General features: G+C 33.7%; 2 protein-coding genes across 2 annotated transcripts; both read right to left on the reverse strand.

Moving 5' to 3' along the window:
• Positions 1-607: 607 nt before the first annotated feature.
• LOC132171513 (uncharacterized) lies at positions 608-2,926 on the reverse strand. Its single transcript, XM_059582847.1, has 4 exons — positions 2,710-2,926; positions 1,339-1,409; positions 865-1,249; positions 608-768 (listed from the first exon to the last, which is right to left on the reverse strand). The coding sequence occupies exons 1-4, from the start codon at positions 2,924-2,926 to the stop codon at positions 608-610; spliced, it is 834 nt and encodes a 277-aa protein (XP_059438830.1).
• An 11,481-nt stretch (positions 2,927-14,407) lies between these two features.
• LOC132171522 (ankyrin repeat-containing protein NPR4-like) lies at positions 14,408-16,288 on the reverse strand. The gene is made up of 2 exons (XM_059582857.1): positions 15,881-16,288; positions 14,408-15,016 (listed from the first exon to the last, which is right to left on the reverse strand). Exons 1-2 carry the CDS (start codon positions 16,286-16,288, stop codon positions 14,408-14,410), a joined length of 1,017 nt encoding a protein of 338 aa, XP_059438840.1.
• Positions 16,289-17,672: the final 1,384 nt, after the last annotated feature.

The raw sequence follows: 17,672 nt of genomic DNA on the forward strand, positions 1-17,672 counted from the left end.
TTTTACAGTATGAAGTTAATATTATTTTTGGGGAATTTTAAACCGGTGTCTCAATTCCTCAAACCGGTATACCTCTTTACCCTTCATCCTGTGCAGTACTGGTAATAATGGGTATTCGTTTTTATTTTTTTTTAAAGAAAAAGAAAAGAAAAAAAAAAAAAAAAGATGTGTTAAATTACCAGTTATCTTAAAATTTTAAATTGATAAGAAAATGTAAATTTAATCACTTAATCATTACTTTAACACTCTTCACGTGTGAGGTTAAACTTCCTTTTAATTATATGTCAAACCCAACATGTAGAATATTTAATTTAGATGGGGTGATTTAAATTACCAGTTATTCTAAAAGCTTAAGCTGATAGGAATAAGCAAATTTAATCACATAATCATTACTTTAATAAAATGTGTGATAAAGATTTTGTTTGGGTGTAAAACCTTTTTCAGAAAACATTTTGTTCAATTTTGGATATTTGGGGCAGCATCTGTACATTTGGATGGTGTTATATGTAACGTACGTAATCCTAATTATAGAATTAAATTAATATATATTCTATGTGTGCATGCATAATACCAGAGCAATTTAATGAAAAGAAACAAGAGAGCGATACTAACGGAAATTAGAGTAGATCCATCGTTTCCAAAACACAAGCTGATTTTCACTTGGGAATGCGTTAGGTGTAGAAGCCAAGGCATACAAAGGGGAGACATTCTCTTTGTCTGGAGCAAGAGCCAAATGTCGATCATTCTCGAGTAAATCCAAAGCAATAGCTGTTGAGTTGTAATAGCGTAAGTACAAAGAACAATAAAAAGAAAATCATAAATAACGGCCATCAATGGATAGTTAAACGAGAAGTTGTTAATTACCTAACGTCCGGGTATATATAGCCTTCGTACAAAGTGTAGCACCGCTGATGCCTTTTAGATCTTCCGGCGGAGTGAGAGAATAGAGATAGCAAGCCAATTCTTTATGACCACCTTCAATAGCAACAACAACCGGAAGACGTCCATCTACGTCTCCAATGCTGGCCAAGTGCTTGTTCTTTGTAAGCATGCACTTTGCCATCCGGCAGTTACCAGCAAAAGCTGTCTCAGCTAGAGCTGTCCAACCATCATTATCTTGTATTTCCAAGCTTTCTGTCCACATTTTATCTACCAGCTTCTCCACTAGATCATCATGTCCCGAAGTAACAGCAATGTGAAGAGCTGTCTTGCCCTGAGCTGTGATCTTCTCTTTCAATGCGTTGGGATGCTGCTCAAGGAAGTTCCTTATATAATACCAATAAGCATGTCCACGTTGCACATTCCTAACAAATTCTTAATTTATATTGATCAAAATGCCCATTGTTGTCCCTCCCTGCCAAGTTTCTCTTTGTTGTCATTGAACGAAATGCAAGGAAAGGATGATCTTTCTGTTGATTTTAAATTTCAGAATTAACTAAAAATATACACTATATTTAGAGGCCATCACAATTTTGTACCACCGTACGTATGTATGTACAAGATGAAAGAAATTCATAATACTATGAATATTAAATGCGGAAATAATATAATGAAAAATAAATAAATAGTAGAATTTAAATAAAAGAGACAAAGATTTTACGTGGTTCGGTCAATGACTTATGTCCACAGATAAAGCCCAAAGGGCTACATTATGCTCTTATTGCTTAATTTCTTTCACAATACATGGTACTCCTATTTATAGGAGAATTGAGGTAGATAAGTTTGGTAATCAAATCAGAGGAATTTGATTACCATCAAATCTAATTACAATAAAATCAATCGGATTTGATTTATCATCAAATTTTATTATAGAAGATTACAATCAATTACAATGAAATCAAATCTCCTAATATTCTCTATCACAAGAAGCATGCCACGTCAAGACAAGCATCTGCCTATCTAGAACGTCGTCTTTATAACATGCTCAAACTTGGATGGCAGCATCTAATTGTAGAAGTAATATATAAAAGGAACCATCGTTAAATTTTAATAGCTTCTTTAGTGATATATGCTATCCCTCCTTATTCTTCAAACTTGGATGACAGCATCTAAAAAAGACAAAGTTTTTCTCTAATAGCATAGATAAGGTTTGAATAAATTTTATTAAAAAGTTATGTGCATCTTACATGTTATTAAAAAAATAGACACGTGTCATTTTTATAGATTGAGTTGAAAGAAGAGTATTCCTTCAACCCAGTTTGAAAGAAAACTATATCCTTATTTATAATTAGAAATATTATTCAAGACAAAAGAAAACTATTATTAGCAATTGTGCTTGCCAGCCACTTTTTAGAAAGAAGGTATTATAGCTGGTTGCCCCAAGCAGTTCAGCAATTAACTCTAGCTACAAAATCTCTTTAATTAAACAATGATAACCCGATTTAACAAAATATATATCTCCTCTTTTATTTTCTTCAGTACTGCACGGAGCTGTACGAAGCCTTGTGAATAATCTGTGGCGGGGAAAACTTTCTTACAGGCAATGATTTTGGGGAGCGTTTCCACAATTATGATTTCCTCCAGCTTTTTCTTGAATTGTGAAAAAAATAAAAATAAAAATAAATCTTAGGAGCTATAACAGTTACATTTTTACTAGCTTTTTACATTTTTATTAATTCGTTGTTGTCATACAGATTTTAATCTTATTATCCAATTAAAATGTTTAGGCATATGCATTGTTCAGAGAGAGAAATAGAGGTGGAGAGACACCTGTGTTAATATTGTTGGGCATGTTACACTCTTCTGCCAAAGTATTCCGAGCAATATTTGTAGAATTAATCTCCTCAATCTCATGAGTAACCGTGTCTGGCCCAGAAGAATTTTGAATAACCTGTAAAGCCACGAAATCTGTCACAACAGCTTCATCATCTTCTTGCTTAAGAGGTTCAATGGTGGATTCAACAGTGTTCCAAAGATCTTGAGCCATCATATAGGATTTTACCCGATCACTTCAGTCCAAATAATTATTCGTCTCAAGAAATGTTGAGACAGCCTTTCTATAATTTCCACGTTTAATCTGTCATTACATCCAAATGCTGTTAGGAGCATGGTGAAATATAGATATTAAGAATTTCTTCATGGACTCCTCTAAACTACTACGTTCACACTATCAGTATCAACATTATTACCATTGTATCAAATTGTATCAACATTACCATCACAACTGGTGTTTATTTACTCTTGTGGTGGAATTTATTGGTTATTACAATGGATTTGATAGGCCTTTTAAGTGTTTAGGGTCGGTGTTAGAGCATCTTCAACAGATGTTCTAAATGGCTCATAATGATTATATTTAACTATTATTAGCCATTTTACTCATCCAGTAGAGTAGCCATATATAATAGTCATTTGGCTACCATTTTGCTACCATCAGCTTTCACGTATGAAAGTTTATTGTAGCACATTGAATGGAATAAAATAATGAGAACTTTACTTTTTTTATTATTTCTCCTCTCTCTCCCTTCTTCTAGAAACATGACCATCTTCAATTCATTTGAACAGTATAATATTCATTTAATTATATTATAAGGCTATTTTTGTCATTTTACTTTTGAATTGACAAAAATACTCTTACAATATAATTAACTCGATATTATCGGTTCAAATGAATTAGAGAGGATCCTAATTCCTCCTCCTTGAGAGTCTCTCTCTTACAGAAGCGCACACTCACTCCTCAACATCAAATGAGACGAAGCATAGGAAAAGCACTCCCTTTGCCGAACCCCATAAACTTTACCAAAGCCACCAAATGCCGTCAACTTCTTTCTCTCCTTTTTCGTTGCCCTGGGCCTCAATCAGAACTCAAGAAAAAGAAAGAGAAAAAGCAAAGAAAACACCCAAGAGAAAATCAAAGACTTCAAAGTGCCAGTTGAGCTTCGCATCCCGACTGAATCCTCCATAAAAAACGAAATTTGTGATGTAAAAGATAAAACCCATTAACAGGAACACCGCAGAGACAGGGATTGAGAGAAATGTTTGTCACTTTATTGGAGATTTGGGGGTGGAAGACGAGCTCGGAGACAGAAACAATGTAACACCTTGGTCCTATATTGAAAAGATGGGAAAAAGTTTACGTAGAGTAAGGGGTTTATAAAGATAGTTATGGGTGTTAAGTCCTACATTGCGTAGTTAGTAGGTAAGACTGGACTTTATAATGAATGTTAGGAAAGCTCTAAATTGATTAGTCATTTTGGGATGATAGCGCAGATGTAGATAGCGCGCTTTTCCTAGTTTGTTACGAATAGAGCCTGATGCAAGTTCTTTCTCTCGGTTTGGAAGACAAAAGGAGGGAAAAGGGCATTTGGGTGAGTAGTGGAAACAGAAATGAGTACACAAAGATTAGAAAAATAATATTTAAAGAAAATATAGTTAAATAGATTATTGTTGGAGTCTGTCTTGAAAAGAAGCAAACAGATAAAAAAAGTGAAAAAAGAAATTTATTTTGAGTAGCTAAAATAGTTATCAGCTATAAAAAATATTACTAGTAAAGAGTTTGATAGAGATATTGTCAATTGGGTGGTAGTTTGAAAGGTATGTGACCTTAACCCTTTTTGTTTTGATTTTACTAAGGGTAGCTTCGTCATTGGGAGAAACATTGATAGTGTTTTGGTAGTTTGAGAGAACATTATCAATTGAGTGGTAGTTTGACAGGATACGTGAATTTTTCCTAATTATATAATATATTATATAATAGTTGCTACAATATTTCATAGGATCCAATATTTATTGATAAAGTTTAAAACTACTCCTAGGTTGCCTTTTGTTTTGTCGTAAATCTATTTGTCAAAGTCTATTGTTAATAAAAGACGTTGTCTTGAAAGTTACTAGTATTTTTAGTCTTTGATTGGAACACTTGGAATGGCAATGCAGCCTTTCACTCACAAAGCCTGTGGGTCCAAATGCTAAATTGGTAGGGCACACGGACCCTCCGAATAAAGTCAAACCCGAACCGAAATCATCATAGGAGTGCCACTGAAGGAAAGAAAACCCGGAACCCCCTTTCAACAACTACATTAACAACACTAAAATGATCTTAAAAATATTTGATTTTTTTAGCTCATATTGAAAATTATTTGTATTATTGTGTAATTTTATGAATAAAAACCTTCCTCCTCTGGTGGGCCTTCTAATGACGCATTCCCTAATTTGCAAGAAGAGCTCCCATTAGAAGGCAGCTTGGAGCTATTCCTTACATCAACAAATTAATACCCATATAGAGTAACTATACAACAAATATAAAAATAAAAAATAAAAATCAACCTAAAAACCTTTAATTCTAAGAAATGACACATTTACTGGTTCACAAAAGAAAGAAAACTTAAACTCAAACAATACACTTCCTAAACAAAACCCTAAATTACAAAATAATGCTATAAATTCCTCTTGTATCACTCTTGTACGTGTCCCTCTAACAAAGACGTGGCTCTTAAAATCATCATTGACCTTGTAATTAATCATTATTAAATTTTGATCAAATAGTACCTGATTTTAAAAACCACCTCATTTTTTTAGGGACAAAAAAAAAAAAAAAAAAAACTTGTAAAATTACTCTAACAAAATAGAATCTAGTCATGCAACTGATCATAGTTCATCACACTTCTTTTTCCAAAAGACAACCATCCAGGTCCAACCACTTACTCAACCATGATTTAAAAGTAATATAGTATTTGTTAGTTCATATATATCATAATTAATGCAAATTTGAACAATAAAAAGATCCTGTTAGGCATAATTAATAATGAATAATATTTTACTATTCATTATTGAAAAATGAATAACTTTAAAATGTCAGAATATTGAATCAGAAAAAGGAGATTTGGTGGTGTTGATCACTTCGCCGGATACAATTAATTAATAAATATGACTTTTAACGACAAAGCAAAATTCGTTACTAATGGGGAAACCATGATCGCTGCTAATTAAATATGGATCACTGTTTTAACCGCAGACTTTGAGCAAAGAGACCATCTTTGTGACCAAAAATTATCACTAATAATCTAACGGCAAGTATTCTCTCAACAACTATAAAGGCGAGAGGATAATTAGCGATAATAAAAGTTCGTTGTTAATGTTCAGAGTATTTACCAATGGCTAAGAATTACATGGACCAAAATCTCATATAATTTTAAGAAAATTCTAGATTAATCTCAAAACATGGAATTTAGTCTATTTTTAGGCATCAAAACGCTTGAAAAAAACACCTACTAAAAATGTGACGTTTTGAGAAATGTTATTTTGCCTCTTAGCATACTCAGCTCATATAGCATGCTCAATCAATTTACCTTTGTAATTTTTTTTTTTTCTTTATAATAATTAAAATTGATCAAATGGTGAATTGAGCATGTAATATCGACCAGTATGCTGGAAGAATACTGAGAGAATATAAAATACCATTTCTCTAATATTTATTAGCGACAAATACCGTTAATTTGGTTGCTAATTATGCTAAAGTCTTTAGTGACAACCGTAGTCACACTAATATGAATATATTCAGAGTATCAAAATGATGTTATCCTGTGACTTGTGAGTAGTAAAAACGAGTACATATATACAAAATGTTTGAAGATGAATTAAAAGTAAATCATTACTTACTGATCACTTTGGAAGAGCTGATGATCTCCTTACTCTTGTCCTCACTCTTCACCCGATAGAGCAACAAGGCTTGGCAGAACAGCAAGACTTCTTTTATTCTTCCGTTTCTAAGCTTAACTCAGACAACGGGGCTAGAGACAATCAATAGAGAATATAAAGGGAAATCAAGGGGAGCCATTTATGCTTGCCTCTTGCTCGGAGCAAGAATCACTACTTTTTCTTTAGGAGTTAATTTGCTTGTGTCGGAGACCGACGAATTCTTTGTATCTTTTCTGGTTTTACTTTTTCCTCTTTATAATATAAAAAATGCTGTGCTGTGCTGTGGATATTAATTTTTTTTACTAAGAGATTGGTACCAAAAGGGTTATCAATCACGTGGGGTTTTGTTTGGGTTGTTATAACCGCTTGGCTGAGCGGGCTAAGCTGTCCAATAGGTTGGCTGATTAATTGGGTTCGAGTAGTGGTATAAAAGGTCCAATTCATTGTAAGAAAGCATTCATTCAGACTATTATCTCAATTGCAAACCATAAACTACCAATAATCTCGTTTGTAATCGTAGCTTAGCAGTACTCTCATAGGAAGGAATTCAATAAGCACGAAGTGATCCTTATATGTAGTTGGGAATAAAAATACTCGAAGCTGAGTTGAAGTAGGAATTCAGGTCTAAATAATTCTTGGTACTCTCAAGCCAAGTTGAAATAGGATACTTAATTCAGGTCTGACTATACTTCTCTGCCATAAATAGGAGTAATGTTACAAGTCCCTCTTATATCCCTCTTGAGTCATTCTAAAAATATGTGGCTATTAGCTTGTGATTAATCATTATTGGGTTTTGATCAAATGATGATTTTAATAGTTATATCGTTCTTTGAGAGACTCAAGAGGGACTTATAGAATTACTCCATAAATATGCCCTACACCACGTATAAACCTGAGACTTTCAGTCTTGTACTTTGCGCATTACATTGTTCGTCTCCAAAAAACTAACTTAAGTATCAGAGTTTCTTCCATATAAATAACGGATCTTTTGGCACCCTTACTATTTTACAACACCTCGAAGAACATGCAATTCACACCGTCCAAAAACGGTTCTAACATATGTAATTCTTGTTTTCCTTCCAATTTCAATATACATCCATTGAAATCCACTATCATTCATTCTAAATCTCCATACATTTTCATCAATTTCTTACAAATGCTCTCTCAAATCTTGAATCTATAACTGGTGTGTTACAGAAGATGTGAGGAAGGAAGCTAGCTTGTGGGGGTGAAAATAGCTACTATTTCTAAGTCAGTAGTTTTTTCTTGTAAGAAAATATAAAGAAAAATAATATACCTAATTAACCTAAGCCTATTAGTTTAAGTTTTTAAGCTAGTGTGAAATCCAAATATATATATTAATATACTCTTTTATATATTAATATATAAAAACCTCTTTGATCGCTTATGATCTCCTAACATCCCCCTCTCCCACATTGTATAAAAAAAATAAATAAATAAATTAAATGTCACGTTGTTGCACAGAAAAAAAGGATGGGTTGAGCTGTTCCATATTAGTATGTTCTTTTTTCAAAAAAATCTGCTCAAATGAAACATAGTGGACCAAAGGTTGATCGACCCTACCAGTCTCCTTTAAAAAATCTGCTCACTTGGTAGAACCTTCATAAAAAGTAAAGATTCATGTGAATAATTAACGCTTGTACAGAAATGTTCCAGGTCTTTTATGTTTTCTTCTCGTTGAGGCTATAAATTTAAAGACTACTCTTCAGCCGGGGGAGGGGGCATCAAGTGAAGAAAGCCTTCAGACTCCTCTGGTGTACCACTTCAGACCCCAACAATTCGTACATCCTGTTGCTGATCAGTATGACAAACAAAACTCACATTTTTTAAGTTATTCTATAAATCTTTTTTGTCTCCGTTCAAAAATAATATAACTTTTAAAATTATCATTTGATCAAAATTTAATATTGATTAATCATAAGGCCAATAATAATTTTAAAAAACGCATCATTTGTAGAGTGATACAAAAGAGACTTTTAGTATTATTCTTTTTTTTTTTTTTCTAAAAAAAAAAAAAGAAAAAAAAAATTACGAGAAACAAAATCATTTGAGAAAGAAGAATCGGTCACCTGAAGACGTTACATTCGTTCGTGAGTGTAAATGGCATCACAAAAAAACAGAAGGACGAAAAATTGATACATGAACGAAGGTTCATTCATTACACCCATCAGCTTATATTATTCAGTTTTTATTCTTTCTCCACTTCACCTTAAATTAAAGTACAGAAACTATATATTCAAATCCCATGAAAAAGAGCTAACGTTTACCGGCAAATAATAAGGGAAACAAGATCATATATATATATATATATAATATCACGTCGCCACCATTGAAGAATTTCGTTTGGGAAAATCATCCTTGCCGGACAAGCCAACGGCAGGCGGCGGTTTCAGGTGGCTGCCGATCTGACTATGACCTCCCTCGTTTTCTTCATCAATTGTTTCAAACCTCTTTCCAAAGCAAGGCCGCCTCTCTACCCGGAGGAGAGCGGGTGGTGCTGCCTCAGTAGCCTGCTAAGCTACTATGCTTGCTATCCTTGACATGTGTGTCTCTCCAGGGTTCTCCTTATGTGCTTTTCTCAAGTTATGAAAGGTGATGGGCTTTGTGTTTTTCTTGCAGATCAATGATACATTTATAGGAAATTAGCAGGACCCTATTGGATGTTATTCAGAAGTAAAGTTTTGATTTAGTTGTCCATGCTTTTAAGCTTTTCTAGTAGGGAATCCATGCTACTACTTTATTCCTCCACGATGGCCTGACGTGTTGAGACATTATGATTTTAGAACGTAGAATCTTAGCTACATGTATATAAACTTTTGTATACCGTCTCCTTGAAAGCTAGTTTTTAAGGATGAATTCAACTTGAGGTCTGTGTTATTTAGTATCAGAACCAGTCACCACATCGAATATGAAATTCCATTGGTTGCAGCTTTATAGTCTGAGTCCCAAATGAATCGACTTATAGGCTGTATTAAAATATCTTTGATAGCATTGTATTAAGTTATTAAATACTAAGATATGAGTAGATCTGCCAAAAAAAGAAAGTGATACAATTGGGTCAGTATTGATAAAGTGGGCCATTGTATACATCGGCTGGGGAGCTTAATTGTATGTTACAATCCTAAGTATCTCACGTGGCTTACCTACTAACTTAGGATGAGTTCTACCTGAAATTCGTATCAAGAGACGTGTAGTGTTTTAGTGTTGAAGAACAAATTGTTACACCTTTATTAGTGTTGGTTTACTGTTCAACCGATACCAAATAAAAAATGGTGTCGGTTGAATTGTAAATCGACACCTTGATTAGTGTTGGCTTACCGTTCAACCGACCCCATTTTTAATTTGGTGTCGGTTCCTTTTAAATGACACCTTATAGTATCAATTTCTTAAACCGACACTATCCAAGGCGTCACTAAAACCCTTTTTTTTGGGGTAGTATATACATTTATTAAGACTCTTACATAGAAATTAAAAAAGAATAATTGTAACACACACTACGTCCCTTACATGGAAATAAAGACAAAACGCAATTACTACTCCAACTAAGCCACCAAAAGAGGTAAGTACAAGGGTAGAATTGTCAAACAAAATTGTGAAATGACAATTCTACCCTTGTGATATAAATGACTCGATACTCTTCAATTCATTTTGAACGGAAGATGAAGTTTTTGGGGTCCATAGTTCTAGCTCAACATTGATTAATACTGTTCAGTCATGAATGTGAACTCTCCCATTAAGACTAATTATAATTTAAAACTAGATGACATGACAAAGAAGTCTAATTTGAAACATAAAATCGTTTCTTTTCATTTATTTATTTTTTTTTTTTTGACATGTCCGCACAAGATGGGGAGGGGGATTCGAACTAGTGACCTCCACTTCATTAAATGTGGTCTCAGCCGATTGAGTTACCTGTTTCTTTTCATTTTTTCATTTCAAGTAAATGAAGAAGAGGATGGAATTCATTTTTATTGCCCCTCTTTCAAAAGGGTTATATAACCCTTTTGAAGTAGTAATTGCGGTTGAAGTGGGTTATATAACCCTATAACCCATTTTTATTGCCCCTCTTTCAACCGCATATATGCGGTTGAAGTTGGATTTTAATTTCCTTGCCCCTTCAACCCACCATTTATTGTGGGAGCACAGTGAAGGAGGCATGAATTCTGCTTGGGCCCGGCTGGCATTTTTGACTTTTCCTCATATTTCTCAGTCAAAGACAGCCCAGGTTGAAGGAATGAGTGCCTTTCCCATTCACAGTGGAGAGCCTCCAATCGCCAGTAATATTGAATTATAGTTGGTTGATGACAGTGATGGATGTTGATTTCCCCTTTATCGATTGAAAAATTAATATTATATCAAAGTCTACAATAAAATGGGGCTTTCCTTTCCTAATAAACATTTTCGTGGCTCAAAATCACTCGTAGTCGCTAATAATAATTTAATATTGAAAGTAATGTTATAAGTCTATTTTTTATTATTTTTATGTTCTTTCAAAAATAATTTGTCTCTTAAAATTACCATTAGACTTATAATTGATCATTATTAGATTTTGATCAAATTGTAATTTTAAAAGTAATATCATTTTTAGAGTGATACAGTATTGACAATGGAGGGCTTTGTTGTTGATAAGTTCATCACAAAAAGCCACTTATTATTGTGAAGAATTTATGTTCGTCATTTAAAATATACATTAGCAAACGAAAAATATTCATCCGTAAATAGAAAAAAAAAACAAATACAATTGTGCCCAAAAATCATTAAGGCTTGCTTCGTTTGTTAAAATTTTTGTTTTCTGTCTTTCATTTTTTTTTCTTCAAAATAAAAACAGTATGACATTCTTAACACAAAAACAGTTTTAACCATGTCATATCAAAATACTTTTTTAATCCAAAAATAAAAAATGCCCCGAAAACACTTTAGCAAACAAAGCTTGCCTATCACCATGCAATGGGAATTTTACCGTAAGAAGTGTCTATCACCATGCATTCTCACTTACTATTCTTGATAGAAGGGAGAGTTCTAATGCACGGCGCTATACCTGTAATACCCATTAAAACACCAATTTTAAAAAGGATTAAAAACGTAATTAATGATTTCATAAAACATGGTTTTATAACAAAAGACTTAAACTCTTGTGAGTAACCCAACCCCTTGAGTCTTTTAAGGTGAGACCCAGACCCCACCCCTTTCTGACCGTACGTACACCCAATAGTATAGTACGTATGGTCTTGTCTTTAGCGAGGACGTACGCCATGGGACCAGACCATACGTACGCCCTTCTCTCTAGTAACGGACATACGCGTAGGGGCCACCGAACGTACACTCTTGTTTTTAGTAAGGATGTACGCTACTTTTAGGTTGACCACTGGTCAATGATTGTACGTATGATGCACCTTTTGGACCGTTGAGTAAATAGTATCGGATGTACGCCTCAATAGTACTGGACGTACGCTCCTTTTAAAAATAGCCATGTGGCACCCTCAGCTTTTCTCACCTATAAATACCCATCCCCCCTTCGACCCTTGAACTCATTCTCGCCCCTATGCCCTTTAAAACCCCTTGTGTGAGTGTCTTTGTGAGTTTTGTGATTGGAGAGAGAGAAAGAAGAAAGCCTTGTGTTCTTGCCATGTTGTAAGGTAATCCCCTTACCTATTCCATGGTCTTTTATTGTTGTTACTAGTATTTCATGTTTTGAAGATGTTTTGGTAAAGCTTTCACACCTATTTAATTCTTTACAAAAGCTAAGTATGTTTTGAAAGAGTTTTAAACCCTTCTTTTATTGCTTTGAGTTGCATGATAGCATGTTAATCGCCTTGCATGTGCTTGCTTAGTAGCCTAGAATGAGATATATCCGCCCTTAGGATGAATAGAAGCCTTAAAACGCGGTTTGAAGCTTTTGGCCGGAATACCTAACTCACTGACCAGACGTACGCTCTCGAGCCCGTACGTATGACTAGGAGGTCAGGTGTTTGCCCTTTAGCTCCACTTGTGCAACTTAGATTCCAGCAACCCCTTTTGTTAGGTAGGACTTAGTACCATACTCGTAGAGGTCCTCTAGTACTGCGCATAACAATGTGTTGTGCTTTGTTATAGTAGGGTTTTTGCGATGTCGAAGGACTCACGTGAGCGCACGAGGTAAGTAAACGCTTACGAACACTTCCTTAAAAACGTGGGATATGTCAATTGACTGACCACGCGTACGATATGAGCATGTCTACTTTTTATAATAACTTGGTAACTGCTTTAATAATTAGTTGATACAATGCATCGTATGACATGGGTACCGATACGTACGGAATAATGGCCATGAGCTTACTATATAGACTTCATTCTATGGTCAAATGTGTGTTTGTGGGCTTTGGATCCAATGGTTTCGTGAACAGGCACAACTATTCACTAATGGCTTAGTCACTACAGGACATACATTATTAGTAGTGTGTGCCACCTAAGGTCGGATTCGGTCATGCCACTAATGTTATGTACGGTAGCGTATAATGGTCGAAGTACCAACATTGTATTACAGGTCCCTCGAGACAGCACCAACCCTACATTAAAAACTAATATTTTAATGCATACATGAGAATTATGACCTATAAAACATTAGTTTTTATGCATTAAAATATTTAGGCGCTTGCCATCGGGAGTACACAACCTTTTATCAAACCAAACAATGTTTTCAAGGTGTATTAACGGAGACAACACATCTTCTTAAAGGTTTAATTACCAACACTACACGTTTATTTCTGCTTAATAATGAGCTCATGTTATACCTAAATTGTGAGGTTTACTTACTAAGTCTTAGACTTACGCTGTTATTACTCTTATAGGAAGCTTGTTTCTAGAATTCAAGAAGTAGTACGGATGCCACTACAGACTTTACTTTTCCTATGATTGCTATCAAGTTTGTCTATTATTGTCGTTAGATGCTCCATCTCTTTAATCTTGAAGGTTATAATTATCCATTTGACGATTTAATAGTTTTCTCATATTTTATTTCACCTTCCTATGTATTAACTCTTATAATGCTTAGAGGGGTGATTCATCATTTGGCCACAAGTTGGTTATACTGATGTAATTGCTAGTAACCCTACCAGGTTAGCCGAGACTAATTTTGGGGGAGTTACATTACCGATACGTGGAAAGGCATATAGAGACTGGAGGTCCCAAATGTGGTTAAAGTTTTTATGTAGCGTCCCTGTAATAATGCTTTGGGCAAAAGCAAATTTGCTCGAAAAGAAAATTGTGTCTGATCCTTTATGCCTCATTGTGGTTTGGAGGAGGAAACAACGGGGCATATTTTATGGAATTGCCAAGCCTTATAAACCCATAATTAACTCCACAATAGCAAAAATTCAAATCTTATAAACTGAAATCACCAATTAAAATCCATAATGGTAACTATCGGTTTATTCCTAAGATATCTCCAAAATAATTATTTCCTCCCTAAAACATGTATTCCTCCAAAATTAATAAATTTAGGAAATAATTTTGGGGTATCACACTATACTCCAATGAGGTTCTGTTCTATTTAAGAGATAATATTTGGAACAATATAAAATAGAAAAAAAAAAATTAAACATATTAAATGATAATTGGTCTAAAGCTAGCCAATGAATCACAAAACATGCAACATACAGCAACTGAAAATTTATCAACTATGGACCAAAAGAAAAGAAAAGAAAATAAATCATTAGTTATTGCAAGTATACTAATTTTTAATGGAGCATGCTTACTTTATACAACAAAATAAATAAAGTCAAATCCATCGCTCCATTTTCTTATCAAAGATGCCTGGTCCATAAGTTGAAATGAACATGTCAGCAAGAAGGGGGGACTGCATCAATACAAATAGCGTAATGGGTATGGTTGCCAAACAAACAACAGGAATGACAATCCATGATTGTCCATGTAGCATAATTAAAAGAGCAGCAGAAAAGGCCATCATCATGGCTGCAATGGAAAAGAAAAGAGTGGAAAGGCCTATGATCATCTTTCTTGGCAAGGATTCAAGGAAATCATCTTCTGCATAGCGTGATGTGAGGATTCCCAAAAACATTAAGACTGAAGTTGAGGAGGAAAAGAGCGACAAAGCATCAGATATTATAAAGAGCATGAACAATTTTTCGTTTAAGAATATAGGGTAGCCAGTGTCTTGTACGTTACCGCCTGGAACAGTAAAAGCTGCAGCAAACATAATAGTAACAGTGAGAGCGCCTACCACCGTACAAGACGTTGCTGTGCCTTTCATCCATTTCTCTCCCTCTTTCATCAAGTCCTTGTGGTTCTTTGTAAACAATTCCCTAGGAGTTAAATGATCATTGTTCAAAAATTCCTTAAACCTCATAGGGACAATGCTCTCCACCTCCTGCATTGTTGATTTAAATATTATAAGTCCCACCTTATTCCAATTTTTTGCAATATTACTCATCCATTAGATTTTTCTGTCAATCTTAATGGAGGGGTGTCAAAATTACCAAAATAACCCCTTTCTTATTTTATTTATTTATTTATTTAAAAAACAAAAAATTGCATAGAATTAGGCATTGGTCAGGATTTAACAGAATTTGTAAAAAATTTCACGCCCGAATCTTATAATTTTTTATTTTATTTGTTTATAGGGAAAACTTTACAAAATCTCTCAAAACTTCCACATGTTTTGACATTACCGCTCTAATGTTCAAAAACTCTCAATTTAGGGTATCGAAATTTTTAAAATGTACCCCTTTCGTTAGGATTTCCGTTAAATCTTGTCAAAATTCCCAAAATACCCCTATTTGTATCATAAAAAATTGCATAGAGTCAAGCGTTGGTTAGGATTTAACGGAATTTGCAAAGACACCTATGCCTGAATATTTGCAATTTTTAAAATTGTTTTATAAAAAAAATAAAGTAAAAGTAAAAAAAAAAAAAAAAAAAAAAACAAGGTTATTTTGAAAATTTTGACAAGAGTTAACCGAATATTCTAAATTTCTAAAGGAGGAAGACATTGCAAAAAATTAAAAGTTTGATACCTTAAATTCAGAGTTTTTTAACACTATGGGATAATTTAAAAACATGTATAAGTTCAAGGGGTTTTATGAAGTTTCTCATTTTTTTTAGAATAAAAAATTTGAGTATATTGAAAATTTTGACATGATTTAAAGGAAAACTTCAATTCAGTTTCTAGGGTACTAACCCTCGCAGTTAATAATGAAAGTATATGAGAAAAGTTTGAAAGGAGAGATATGACCTTAAACCACTGTAGTTCTCTTTGCATCTGCAAAGCTGCACCTGGGATTCGATTTAGTAGAGTAGAATCTCCTGTCATCCCAGCCATATGTAAGATGTTATTGCGGTTTTTATGAATCCAACTTGTCATAGATTTCTTCACAGCAAGCCCGTATATAAGGCTAAATATTTTTGCTTGCCGATGTAGGACAGCCAATGAAAATATGGATCTTGAGTCGTGATCTCTGCTCCACACAAGATCTGGGTTTGCTTTGACTATACCAAAAGTAAATTCAAAGTTCCCTCTCTCAATAGAAGAGAAGATGGAAAAATAAACGCCACTTTTCTTCCTTTGCTCCTCATTGGAACTTGATACTTCTTTGCACATGCGATCCAGAAGTTCAAGGGATTGGACATGAACTAACTTCATTTCATATAAATCCTTGATTCCTTTGTCAACCACATGAAACAATACCAACTTAGCTAGATGAATATATATATATATATATATTTCAAAAAAAGAAAGAGTAAAAAAGCTAGAAAAATTAAGGTAAGGTATGGTATTAATTGAATTAACGTAGCGTACCCAATAATCTAAGGATATTTGAAACTAGTTGGCGCAATAGAGCTAGCACTGCAAAATAAAAAAGAAATTTCGTTACTGCTCATACACATTAGAACATTATTTCTAAAAAAAAAAAATTATATTTTTACTTCTTCAATTTAAAAGTATGAGTTTATGGATCGGATGGTAGATAATATCTAACCAACCTCAAATTATTGAGCTGTGTGATATATATTAGCAAGCTTTATACTAGATTTACCATTCAACTTTATCTTGAACCATATAAATAAGATTAAAATCCGTTATGGACAGAAAATTTATTAATTGATTGAACAGTTAAGCAATGGTGTAGCTAAAGCGAGAGGAAAAGAAAAGCACATCTTCTTTTTTGAATTCTTCAAAGAGAGCTAGAGAACAATCAAAGAAAGCTCCCTTTTGTTGCAAATGCTGAATTTTTTGTTGGGACATTCTATACTCATTTTTATGCCAGTTCGAATGAAGTTTGAGAGAATGAAAGTAAGAAAGAATGATGAATAAATAAAATAATGCATGGCATGATGATGCATGCGATGTTTGTATGTGATTCACAATTAATGATGAATGGTAGAAAGGATGCATAGCGTGAAGATGCATGTAATGTGTGTACGATATTTATGTTAATGAATGGAAGAACGCATGAGATGAAGAACATATCCACACAGCTAAAAGCCAGGGAATTAAGGACTTGGTAGCGGTTAGAAACATTATTCGTCAGAATTTGTTGTAGATCTGAAATTGATTGAGACGGTGACTTTTTATAGATATTGTCTTATAATAGCCCGAGAGGCTATTATGTATATCATAAATAATGTTTGAATTGTGCAGATTCCAAATTATATCTTTAGTATTGTACGGATCATTTTGCCTTATTAGATTGTTATATCAATAAATGGATAATTCGTTAAAAAAAAAAAAAATGTAAATATATAGTCCGAGATTTACATTGCGTTTGTGCCAGACAAATTAATATTTTTGGCATTAATAAATATATTTTTTTAATTTTACCATATGATTTAAGTGGACCAGTGTGTTCTATTAGGCTCGCTTTCTTGTTGGATGAAATATTTGAATATAATTATATAACACAAATTTTAAATGTTAGATTTTATAAGTGTTGTACATTAGTAAGAGCATTTAACTAATGTCGCTACCTATATATCGGATTGAATCTGTCTGGTGTAGACCTATTGTTACAACTGAAAATTAGTCA

The sequence above is a fragment of the Corylus avellana genome, chromosome ca1 (assembly GCF_901000735.1).
Source record: "Corylus avellana chromosome ca1, CavTom2PMs-1.0".
NCBI lineage: Eukaryota > Viridiplantae > Streptophyta > Magnoliopsida > Fagales > Betulaceae > Corylus > Corylus avellana.

Bases quoted from the DNA above. Each gene is read 5' to 3' on its own strand.
- LOC132171513 (XM_059582847.1), bottom strand. From the start codon at position 2,926: ATGGCTCAAGATCTTTGGAACACTGTTGAATCCACCATTGAACCTCTT. The intron at 1,410-2,709 runs GTGTCTCTCCAC...TAAAATCAACAG, and splicing joins GCCCAACAATATTAACACAG to AAAGATCATCCTTTCCTTGC. The intron at 1,250-1,338 runs GCATTTTGATCA...TTCCTTGAGCAG, and splicing joins GCAGGGAGGGACAACAATGG to CATCCCAACGCATTGAAAGA.
- LOC132171522 (XM_059582857.1), bottom strand. From the start codon at position 16,288: ATGAAGTTAGTTCATGTCCAATCCCTTGAACTTCTGGATCGCATGTGC. The intron at 15,017-15,880 runs GTCATATCTCTC...TCAACAATGCAG, and splicing joins GAGAACTACAGTGGTTTAAG to GAGGTGGAGAGCATTGTCCC.